Raw genomic sequence first — 11,493 nt, 5'->3', positions numbered from 1 at the left:
ATGCCTCAATAAAGCTTTATATACCAGAGCTGCAAGAAAAGTTATATATATTATTGAAACAATGTTGTAATTGTTTGTGAGAATGCCAACAGGTGGGGTTCCCTCAGGGAAAGATTATATTGGGGAAAGGTTCCCATGGGGGTTGCGATGGAAGCTAAGAAGGGGAAGCTAAGTTTGTGTTTTCTGTCACCATCTACATACCTTATCATGTGGGGGTCTGGGAGAGGAAGTGTGTCCATCTGATGAATGGGCATGTGCCTGAACTCAATTTCATACACGAATTGTAGTCTCACCCATTCATTTCTAATGACCTGTCAAAGGGAACACCACAAGGTAAATATAACACCCAAAATGTAATGAAAATCATCTAAATGTTTTTTGCGTGTTCAGATGTGGACAAAGTCATGGAACCTTATGGAAATCAGATTAAATGAACTACATTTTTCAGAGAGAACTTGCAAATCAGTCCAATTCGACAGGAACACAGCAATGTTGATTGTTGATGATTGTTGCCTCAAGTTTCTCTCTCAGTCTTTGTGCTTGACTGAGTTATCAAGGAAACAGCAGGAGATAATGGTTGTTGTTGTTTACAGCTGATGGAGAGAAGGATGGAGAGAAGGATGGAAAAGCAGGCATTTCCTATTAATTATTAATAAACGTGGGAAACCACAAAGGGTAAAAGAAAAATGATCTCTGTTTTTTACACAGAGGAATCAGTGATATATTGTTACACAGCATCCTTTCTTTGAAGAATCGTGTCTGCTCTTTCATATCTCAGAACTTCTCTTTCTTCTCCATCATTGGTATAATTATAAACTATCCACGTTTTGTAATGACCCAATTACCAACCACTCACCCCAGATCATCTCTCTCTCTCTCTCTCTCTCTCTCTCTCTCTCTCTCTCTCTCTCTCTCTCTCTCTCTCACTCACTCACTCACTCACACACACACACACACACACATACACGACACACGCTCGAGCCTCGCTAGTGCGTTCCCGCCCTCCCGCGAAGCTCGAGTCGCGCAGTCCCAAGAGCAGAAGATTTCAGCACGGGACAGATCCTGCACCGTCTCATGGCAACATGTCGACTGAGGTAACAATTTCGGCTAATTTAACGTCTTCGTTCTTGTGGATAATAATGAATGGAAATGTATATATTTTTTTCTAATTGTGAGAGAAACGGAATGGAAGGTTGATTTTGTCTCATTTGGTTCGTCTGATAGCGATATGCAGTTTATCCTTGCTGTGCCTTTGATTCAACCGAGGAGATACGGGCTGTTTGGAAGAACAACGAAGTAGCCAACACCTGGTGCACTGTATCATTCGGTGGCGGGAGGGTCGTTTTAACACGGCGGAAAACGGGGATCAAGAGCAAGAAGGCAGCGGGCAGCAAACTGCATAATATTTTACCTATCGGCCAAATATAAAGACAGTAGCTCTTTTTCTTTCACCGGTAGACCACTGTATGTTCCGAATGTCAAAGAAAGAGTAACTGTCAATTCCGTTATCCAAGGCGCATATCAATGTATGAATCTTGATCAAGGCTACATTTCTTGAACGTATGTCTGTGCCCCTCCATGACTCCAACTTGGTTGGTCGGATGGGTACACGCACCTAGAGGTCACTCCACCATATAATGATCAGCACCATGGACAGAGGCAAAGATGTGTCTGTGTGAGTGTGTGTGTGTGTGTGTGTGTGTGTGTGTGGTCACATTTCCCATTATATTATGTATACTCTGGAAATGGACAGAGGCAAATATGTGTCTGTGTGAGTGTGTGTGTGTGGGTGTGTTTGTGTGTGGGTGCGTGCTTGTGTGTGGTCACATTTCTCATTATATTATGCATACTCTGGAAATGTTAATACATTACTATGCAGAGCTGGCTGAGTTCTAAATGAGATTCTGGGTTAGACATTTTACATTACATTTTACATTACATATTAGGCATTTAGCAGACCCTCTTATCCAGAGAGACATACAGTGTTGAGTGCATACATTTTCATACTTTTTTGAAGATGAAGCATACTCACTTGAAGTGTAACCTGGCCTAAAACTTATATAGTAGCCTGATCTAAAACCTGAAAAGTTACCTGGCCTAAAACCTGAAGAGTAACCTGGCCTAAAACCTAAAGAGTAACCTGGCCTAAAACCTGAGGACTTGTGCAGACTTGGCTCTTGCTCAGTGGTTGTAAACAGTCTTGAAATGTGTAGATCATCTGTGTTCAACACCAGGTTGGTCACACCAGGAATCTGAACAGGATTTCAACACTAATTTCTAAGTCATCTGAACAGGATTTCAACACTAATTTCTAAGTAATCTGAACAGGATTTCAACACTAATTTCTAAGTAATCTGAACAGGATTTCAACACTCATTTCTAAATCATCTGAACAGGATTTCAACAGTCATTTCAAAGTAATCTGAACAGGATTTCAACACTAATTTCTAAGTAATCTGAACAGGATTTCAACACTCATTTCTAAATCATCTGGATTGTAGCTGCCAATATTCCCTAGCCTGGATGTGCTGTGATGCTGTGTCCTCTAACAGCATCAACAACTCACACACAAACACACACCGTTCACAAACAAATTCCTCTAACTAACTGTGTGTGTGTGTGTGTGTGTGTGTGTGTGTGTGTGTGTGTGTGTGTGTGTGTCTGCGGGTGTGTGAGGCTGTGTTATTTTTAGCAAGTTGTAATGCCAGCAGGGATGTGCTCTGACTGTTTGCCTGTCGCTGTCTGATGGGGTGACTTTCCTGGTTGTCTGATGTCACTGTCTGATGGGGTGACTGTCCTAGTTGTCTGATGTCACTGTCTGATGGGGTGACTTTCCTGGCTGTCTGATGTCAGTGTGTGATAACTGTCCTGGTTGTCTGATGTCACTTTGTGATGACTGTCCTGGTTGTCTGATGGGGTGACTGTCCTGGTTGTCTGATGTCACTCTGTGAAGGGGTGACTGTCCTAGTTGTCTGATGTCACTGTCTGATGGGGTGACTTTCCTGGCTGTCTGATGTCAGTGTGTGATAACTGTCCTGGTTGTCTGATGTCACTTTGTGATGACTGTCCTGGTTGTCTGATGTCACTGTATGATGGCATATAATATTATCCTTTTAACCACTAATCTGATAAATTGTTTATTAATTAATTAAAATAAAGCAGGTACATGTCACTCAGTAGACACTGCTACCCAAACAGTAGTGAGTGTATGCATTTGTTGTGTGATCCTTGCAGGAATTGAACCCTCAACCTTTGAGATGCTACCGCCACGCTCTAACCAACTGGCGTTTTGACCAGTGCAGGGCTTAGACTGTGACCCAAAATGGCTGCCTATTCCCTACTTAGTGCACTACTTTTGACCAAAGACCTATGGCACTAAGGAATAGGGTGCCATTTGGGACACAGTCTTAGTGTCCTGGGATGTTGTTCAGACTCCTCTACCCTCTACAGATGGGTAGTGGGCAGAGCTGTACCCTCTACAAATGGGTGGGGGCTGTACCCTCTACATATGGTTGGAGGGCAGAGCTGTACCCTTTTATTGATGTGTGGAGAGCAGATCTGTACCCTTTACAGATGTGTGGAGAGCAGAGCTGTACCCTTTACAGATGGGTGGAGAGCAGAGCTGTACCCTTTACAGATGGGTGGAGAGCAGAGCTGTACCCTTTACAGATGGGTAGGGGGCAGAGCTGTACCCTTTACAGATGGGTAGGGGGCAGAGCTGTACCCTTTACAGATGGGTGGAGAGCAGAGCTGTACCCTTTACAGATGGGTGGAGAGCAGAGCTGTACCCTTTACAGATGGGTGGAGAGCAGAAATGTACCCTTTACAGATGGGTGGAGAGCAGAGCTGTACCCTTTACAGGTGGGTAGGGGGCCGAGCTGTACCCTTTACAGATGGGTAGGGGGCAGAGCTGTACCCTCTACAGATGGGTAGGGGTCAGAGCTATACCCTTTACAGATGGGTAGGGGTCAGAGCTATACCCTTTACAGATGGGTAGGGGGCAGAGCTGTACCCTCTACAGATGGGTAGGGGGCAGAGCTGTACCCTTTACAGGTGGGTAGAGGGCAGAGCTGCACAGCCTATGGTACTGTATGTCTGTGAGGCTTCAGCTCAGCCCTGTGTTCGAATACTCATACTAACTGCATTAATCCTACTATTTGTCAATTAAATTGAGTATGTAGTATGTTTATTGGTCACAGTATAGATAGAACTTGGAATGGTTAAAGGTAAAGGATGTCATACTACATTTGCCTAAATAAGAAGTATACAAGCAGTGGACACTAGGGCCCATAATGTATACAAGCAGTGGACACTAGGGCCATAATGTATACAAGCAGTGGACACTAGGGCCCATAATGTATACAAGCAGTGGACACTAGGCCCATAATGTATACAAGCAGTGGACACTAGGCCCATAATGTATACAAGCAGTGGACACTAGGCCCATAATGTATACAAGCAGTGGACACTAGGGCCCATAATGTATACAAGCAGTGGACACTAGGACCCATAATGTATACAAGCAGTGGACACTAGGGCCCATAATGTATACAAGCAGTGGACACTAGGGCCCATAATGTATACAAGCAGTGGACACTAGGCCCATAATGTATACAAGCAGTGGACACTAGGGCCCATAATGTATACAAGCAGTGGACACTAGGGCCCATAATGTATACAAGCAGTGGACACTAGGCCCATAATGTATACAAGCAGTGGACACTAGGGCCCATAATGTATACAAGCAGTGGACACTAGGCCCATAATGTATACAAGCAGTGGACACTAGGGCCCATAATGTATACAAGCAGTGGACACTAGGGCCCATAATGTATACAAGCAGTGGACACTAGGGCCCATAATCTATACAAGCAGTGGACACTAGGGCCCATTTCCGTGCTTTTAGGGCCCATAATGCAATTCTTCAGAAAATGGGCATGGCTTCACAACATTTTCAGATTTAAAGAAAATGGCGGAAATATGTTCAACGAGAGCGGATACAAATGTATTGCTTTAATGAATTAGAAAAATGTTAACAAAATGTTCAGCAATGTCATAAAGTAATGACTTTTCAAATAAGTTACATTGACTGACAATTTGTTGGCTATGCTTTCCTTATGAAACGGATAGCATTTCATTACAACAGTATGTTAGCTAGCTACCTAACGTTAGTTGGCTACTAATACATAACTTGCCAGTATTTTAACTACATGCTATCTAACTAACTACCCAACGTTTATTGACTTGATTATTCCTGTCATTCTTAGTTTAGCTAAGTGGTAAAGTCACTGTACGTTCTCAATGGAGATTCGGGTGCATTTCTAAATTCTCTCTGGTTATCTACTTTGGTTTCAGAGCACTCTCGTCTGAGTGTAGCCAGAGCATCCAGTGTCCGCTCTGAACCCTACGAATTCACAAACGGACAATCTGACAATGCTCTGAAATTACAAGCTGACAATCTGACAACGCTCTGAAATTACGAAGGCCCAGAGCTCACTCTGAGCTCACTCTGGCACTCCAGATTGAATTTAATAACATACCCGAAGTCGTAAAATGTCTAGTTTGTAATTTGTTATGCTAACAAGCTAGCAAGAGGTTGCATAGCAACAGCATCAACTTCCGGTAGACAGGCAAAGCGCTAGTACACTCAACTGAAAGGATACTGTTTGTTTACAGTATACTAAATTGAACTAATAGTATATAGTATGTAGTATAAACTCAGTAAGTATGTAGTATACAATATGTTAGTTTGGGTATTTTGTCTCAGGCGGTCCCACTCTCTGACCTGGCCCGCTGGTTAGTGCTCTTGTGTGTGCGTATGTGGGGGAGGGGGGTGTCAAGGTCTTTGCTGTCCACTGTAACAAGCACAGTTGTTGCTCAGAGACTCCTAGGCCTTGTCAGACTGTATTCTGTGTTCTGTCAGACCCACTGGTTTGTGGAGCCCAGCGTGAGATAGGGTTTCTGACCATGTAAGTTAGGCAGTGGAGCCGAACACTGAGCTGTCAGATTGGTCTGTTGTGTTTCCAGGCCTTCGAGGGGATGGCAGAGCCCTGCGGATTTTCTCTGGTGGTCCATCAAACACACACACACACACACACACACACACACACACACACACACACACACACACACACACACACACACACACACACACACACACACACACACACACACAGGTGACACATCTCATGTCCAAGACCCATCAATTATCCATGACATATTTAATGTGAACAGGCTGCTGCCGTTTGTAACCATCACCCACTGGAGTCTCAAATGCAGCTCAAATAGCAGCCAGGTCACCCATGATGCAAGTCAGTAATCGACGTCCATCCATGTCTGAAAACGTAGGTTTCTGTTTTGCAAGGGTTTTGTGGACGGGTATGGTGGACAAGCATAAGCATCTGTCTCTGATTCCAAAGGTTGCACGTTTGTTTGTTTTAAGCCTATCCCAAACCTTAACCCTTACTTTAACCATTCTGAGTTGAGGCCTAACATCCAGAGGAAAGCAGTCAGAACAAGCTGGTTGTTGAAAAGGAGAGAGAGTGCACAAAGAACCCTTTCGGAACAATGTGTATGTCTGTGTCGTGTGTGGAGTGAGAGAGACAGAGAGGGTAGAGGGGAAAGAGAGAGGGGAGAGAGAGAGCAAGAGAGGGGGAGAGAGATAGGGAGAGATTAAGACAGGGAGAAGGGGAGAAAAAGAGAGATAGGCAGGGACAAACAGGCAGTCAGACAGTTAGTCAGTCAGTCAGACAGACAGACGGACAGACAGACAGACAGACAGACAGACAGACAGACAGACAGACAGACAGACAGACAGACAGACAGACAGACAGACAGACAGACAGACAGACAGACAGGCAGACAGGCAGGCAGCCGGGCAGACAGGCAGTCGGGCAGACAAAACAGGGAGGAAGAAGGGAAGGAAATGAAGGTGAGGCCAATGAAAGGAAAGCGGGATGAAGGGAGAGAAGGGTGGAGGGAGAGAGGGATGGAGAGAGGGATGAAGGTAGAGAAGGGTGGAGGGAGAGAGGGATGAAGGTAGAGAAGAGTGGAGGGAGACAGGGATGAAGGTAGAGAAGGGTGGAGGGAGAGAGGGATGGAGAGAGGGATGAAGGTAGAGAAGGGTGGAGGGAGAGAGGGATGAAGGTAGAGAAGAGTGGAGGGAGACAGGGATGAAGGGAGAGAAGGATGGAGGGAGAGAGGGATGAAGGGAGAGAAGAGTGGAGGGAGACAGGGATGAAGGGAGAATAGGATGGAGGGAGAGAGGGATGAAGGGAGAGAAGGATGGAGGGAGAGAGGGATGAAGGGAGAGAAGGGTGGAGGGAGGGAGCGAGCCAGATAACAGAAGCCCCGTGTAATGATTTAATAGTCTAATTGTTCTCTCCAATCAGTCCTCTAAGGAATAATGGAATTAGTGTGTGCGTTTGTGTGTGTGGGGGAGTTTGTTTGTTCGTGTGTGTGTTGGGGGGGGGGGGGTGTTTTGTAACTAGTCTGCGTTTTGGTTGTTTCCATGTAACCTGTTTTAAAAAGACAAGCGTTGTGCATGATGTGATGTAACTTCTATTAGACATGTTTGACTTTAGCTGCTGATTGGCTAAGGAAAAAATCTAAGCCAATGAGATCTTCAGAACTTTATTCTGTATTCATGATGAATTAATGAATGCTTTTTTTATAAATGCGGAATGAGGGAGAACTCGGTTTGTTGTTTTGGAAAGTTTGGAAAGTTTCTGAAAAAGTGTTGGATACTAGCTAGCTACCTTTTAGGTTTGGATCCCTCAACGCGGTTGGTAATCCGTTGCTGGAACCGCTGCAATCTGTCCAGGGATCCTGCTGACCAAGGGTTTGATGAGCTGCTTGGCGTAGCAGCTAGCATAACTTGCCACTGTTAGCTGTCTATCAAGCTAGCGGGGTTTCCTTGAGGGCTTGAACGCTGCCCGTGACGCGGTTCGACCTTGTAGCTGGAACCGCGGATTGTCCCAGGCTTGTGACAATCTACAGTGCCTTGCGAAAGTATTCGGCCCCCTTGAACTTTGCGACCTTTTGCCACATTTCAGGCTTCAAACATAAAGATATAAAACTTTATTTTTTTGTGAAGAATCAACAACAAGTGGGATACAATCATGAAGTGGAACGACATTTATTGGATATTTCAAACTTTTTTAACAAATCAAAAACTGAAAAATTGGGCGTGCAAAATTATTCAGCCCCTTTACTTTCAGTGCAGTAAACTCTCTCCAGAAGTTCAGTGAGGATCTCTGAATGATCCAATGTTGACCTAAATGACTAATGATGATAAATACAATCCACCTGTGTGTAATCAAGTCTCCGTATAAATGCACCTGCACTGTGATAGTCTCAGAGGTCCGTTAAAAGCGCAGAGAGCATCATGAAGAACAAGGAACACACCAGGCAGGTCCGAGATACTGTTGTTAAGAAGTTTAAAGCCGGATTTGGATACAAAAAGATTTCCCAAGCTTTAAACATCCCAAGGAGCACTGTGCAAGCGATAATATTGAAATGGAAGGAGTATCAGACCACTGCAAATCTACCAAGACCTGGCCGTCCCTCTAAACTTTCAGCTCATACAAGGAGAAGACTGATCAGAGATGCAGCCAAGAGGCCCATGATCACTCTGGATGAACTGCAGAGATCTACAGCTGAGGTGGGAGACTCTGTCCATAGGACAACAATCATATCGTATATTGCACAAATCTGGCCTTTATGGAAGAGTGGCAAGAAGAAAGCCATTTCTTAAAGATATCCATAAAAAGTGTCGTTTAAAGTTTGCCACAAGCCACCTGGGAGACACACCAAACATGTGGAAGAAGGTGCTCTGGTCAGATGAAACCAAAATGGAACTTTTTGTGTGTATATTCAGAACAAATTCAAGATGTATATCCAGAACAAATTCAAGATGTATATCCAGAACAAATTCAAGATGTATATCCAGAACAAATTCAAGATGTATATCCAGAACAAATTCAAGATGTATATCCAGAACAAATTCAAGATGTATATCCAGAACAAATTCAAGATGTATATCCAGAACAAATTCAAGATGTATATCCAGAACAAATTCAAGATGTATATCCAGAACAAATTCAAGATGTATATCCAGAACAAATTCAAGATGTATATCCAAAACAAATTCAAGATGTATATCCAGAACAAATTCAAGATGTATATCCAGAACAAAGTCAAGAAAGCGTACAGTATTTTATAGAGCCATTATTGAATGGACCTCCCTTCCATCTCATATTGCTCAAATGAACAACAAACCTGGTTTAAAAAAAACGGATAAAGCAACACCTCACGGCACAACGCCTCTCCCCTGTTCTGTGTGTATTGATATGTAGGCTATGGGTGTTTTTCTAAATGGATGTAGTTCTGTCCTCGATCTGTTCTTTTTTTAAATGATCTGTATTGTGTCATGTTTCCTGTGTTGTGTGGACCCCAGGAAGAGTAGCTGCAGCTTTCGCAACAGCTAATGGCTATCCTAATAAAATGCAAATAAATCAATTGGAATGGTACACAGATTCCTATCATCAAGTATGTGAATATCCTGAACTACAACTGTAGTATGCAGCTTGACAATACCATTTACAGTTTCCATTTTAAGCTTCATAAGATCTTTTGTATTTGATGCAATTCAAATTCCAAATTCCTGTATCTACCTCTTCATTCACAATGAAAAGAAGAACGCTTGTTGTGGTAAACAAGCAACAGAAGGATGGAGAAGAAAAAAAGATGGAAGGAAGAAAAACTTGAGCTTGAGAAAGAAAGACTAATCTCACGGGACTGACTGAGGGCTGTCAGAGCCTACCTCTCTTCTCTCTCTTCCTCTCATTCCCCTCTTCTCTCTCCCTCTCCTCTCATCCCCATCTTCTCGCTCTCCCTTTCTTCCCCTCATCCCTTTTTTCTTCTCTCTCCCTCTCCTCCTCTCATCCCCTCTTATTTCTCTCCTTCTCTCATCCCTCTCTTCTCTCTCTCCCTCTCCTCCTCTCATCCCCCTCTATTCTCTTTTCCTCTTGAAATAATGCAGAGATGATACATTCATGAGTAGTGGCCTGTTTACTGTTGTACAAATGCAGCTTTGAGAGGGACGAAGGGAGAGGCATGTTAGTGTTAGTCAAAATTATATTTAGAGCCACTGAGGGAGAGAGGGATGGCAGAGAGATTGAGGGAGAGAGGGATGGAGGGAAAGATGGATTGGAGGGATGGAGGGAGAGGCGATTGCAGCCACTGCGAGAGACATTAAAGGGACTGTACTGCATTGTCTGGATGTTCTCCTTCTCCCTCTCTCCCTTACCCCTCTTTATTTCACACTCCCCCTCTCTGTCTCTCTGTCCTTCTCTGTCTCTCCTTCCCCCTCTCTGTCTCTCTCTCCCGTCTCTCTCTCTCTCTCGCTCCCCCTTTCTCCCTCCCCCTTGTATCTCTCTCTCCCGTCTCTCCCCTCTATGCCTCTCACCCCTTCTCTGTCTCTCTCCCTCCCCCTCTCTCCTTCCCCCTCTCTGTCTCTCTCTCCCGTCTCTCTCTCTCTCTCTCTCTCGCTCCCCCTTTCTCCCTCCCCCTTGTATCTCTCTCTCCCGTCTCTCCCCTCTCTGCCTCTCACCCCTTCTCTGTCTCTCTCGCTCCCCCTTTTTCCCTCCCCCTTTCTGTATCTCTCTCCCGTCTCTCCCCTCTCTCTGTCTCTCTCTCTCCATAGTTCCATAACCTACAGGAGTTGAGACACAGTGTGTCTGTAGCCACCAAGGTGTTCATCCAGAGAGACTACAGCCAAGGGACTACCTGTCGCTTCCAGACTAAGTTCCCCTCTGAGCTGGACAGCAGGGTGAGTACACACACACACACACACACACACACACACACACACACACACACACACACACACACACACACACACACACACACACACACACACACGCCTGTGTGACACATCTCATGTCCAAGAGATGAGAGGGGAGGGGAGAGGGGATATAGGGAGGTGGGGTATAGGGGAGGGGGAGGGGACATAGGGAGAAAGGGTATAGGGGAGGGGAGAGGGGACATAGGGAGGTGGGGTATAGGGGAGTCGAGAGGGGACATAGGGAGGTGGGGTATAGAGGAGGGGGAGGGGACATAGGAAGGTGGGGTATAAGGGAGGGGGCATGGGAAGGTGGGGTATAAGGGAGGGGGGAGGGGACATAGAGAGGTAAGGTATAGGGGAGGGGACAGGGGACATGGGAAGGTGGGGTATAAGGAAGGGGGGAGGGGACATAGGGAGGTGGGGTATAAGGGAGGGGACATAGAGAGGTGGGGTATAAGGGAGGGGACATAGAGAGGTGGGGTATAAGGGAGGGGGGAGGGGACATAGGGAGGTGGGGTATAAGGGAGGGGACATGGGAAGGTGGGGTATAAGGGAGGGGGGAGGGGACATAGGGAGGTGGGGTATAGGGGAGGGGACAGGGGACATGGGAAGGTGGGGTATAAGGGAGGGGGGAGGGGACATAGGGA

The 11,493-nt window shown here is 45.3% G+C and overlaps 1 protein-coding gene across 1 annotated transcript in view; it reads left to right on the top strand.

Moving 5' to 3' along the window:
• The first annotated feature begins 950 nt into the window (after nucleotides 1-950).
• Nucleotides 951-11,493, top strand: part of LOC110522386 (golgin subfamily A member 7B-like) — a 20,674-nt gene continuing 10,131 nt past the window's right edge. Inside the window, exons 1-2 of the mRNA XM_036987540.2 lie at nucleotides 951-1,094; nucleotides 10,706-10,831. Coding sequence (XP_036843435.1) covers nucleotides 1,083-1,094; nucleotides 10,706-10,831 — 138 coding nt within the window. The 5' untranslated portion in view covers nucleotides 951-1,082. The remainder of the gene's footprint in view (nucleotides 1,095-10,705; nucleotides 10,832-11,493) is intronic.

Source organism: Oncorhynchus mykiss, chromosome 1 (assembly GCF_057628025.1).
Source record: "Oncorhynchus mykiss isolate SJ-2025 chromosome 1, ASM5762802v1, whole genome shotgun sequence".
Taxonomy (NCBI): Eukaryota; Metazoa; Chordata; class Actinopteri; order Salmoniformes; family Salmonidae; genus Oncorhynchus; species Oncorhynchus mykiss.
The sequence above is the reverse complement of the archived record's forward strand: the minus strand, read 5'-3'. Positions and strand labels throughout refer to the sequence as shown.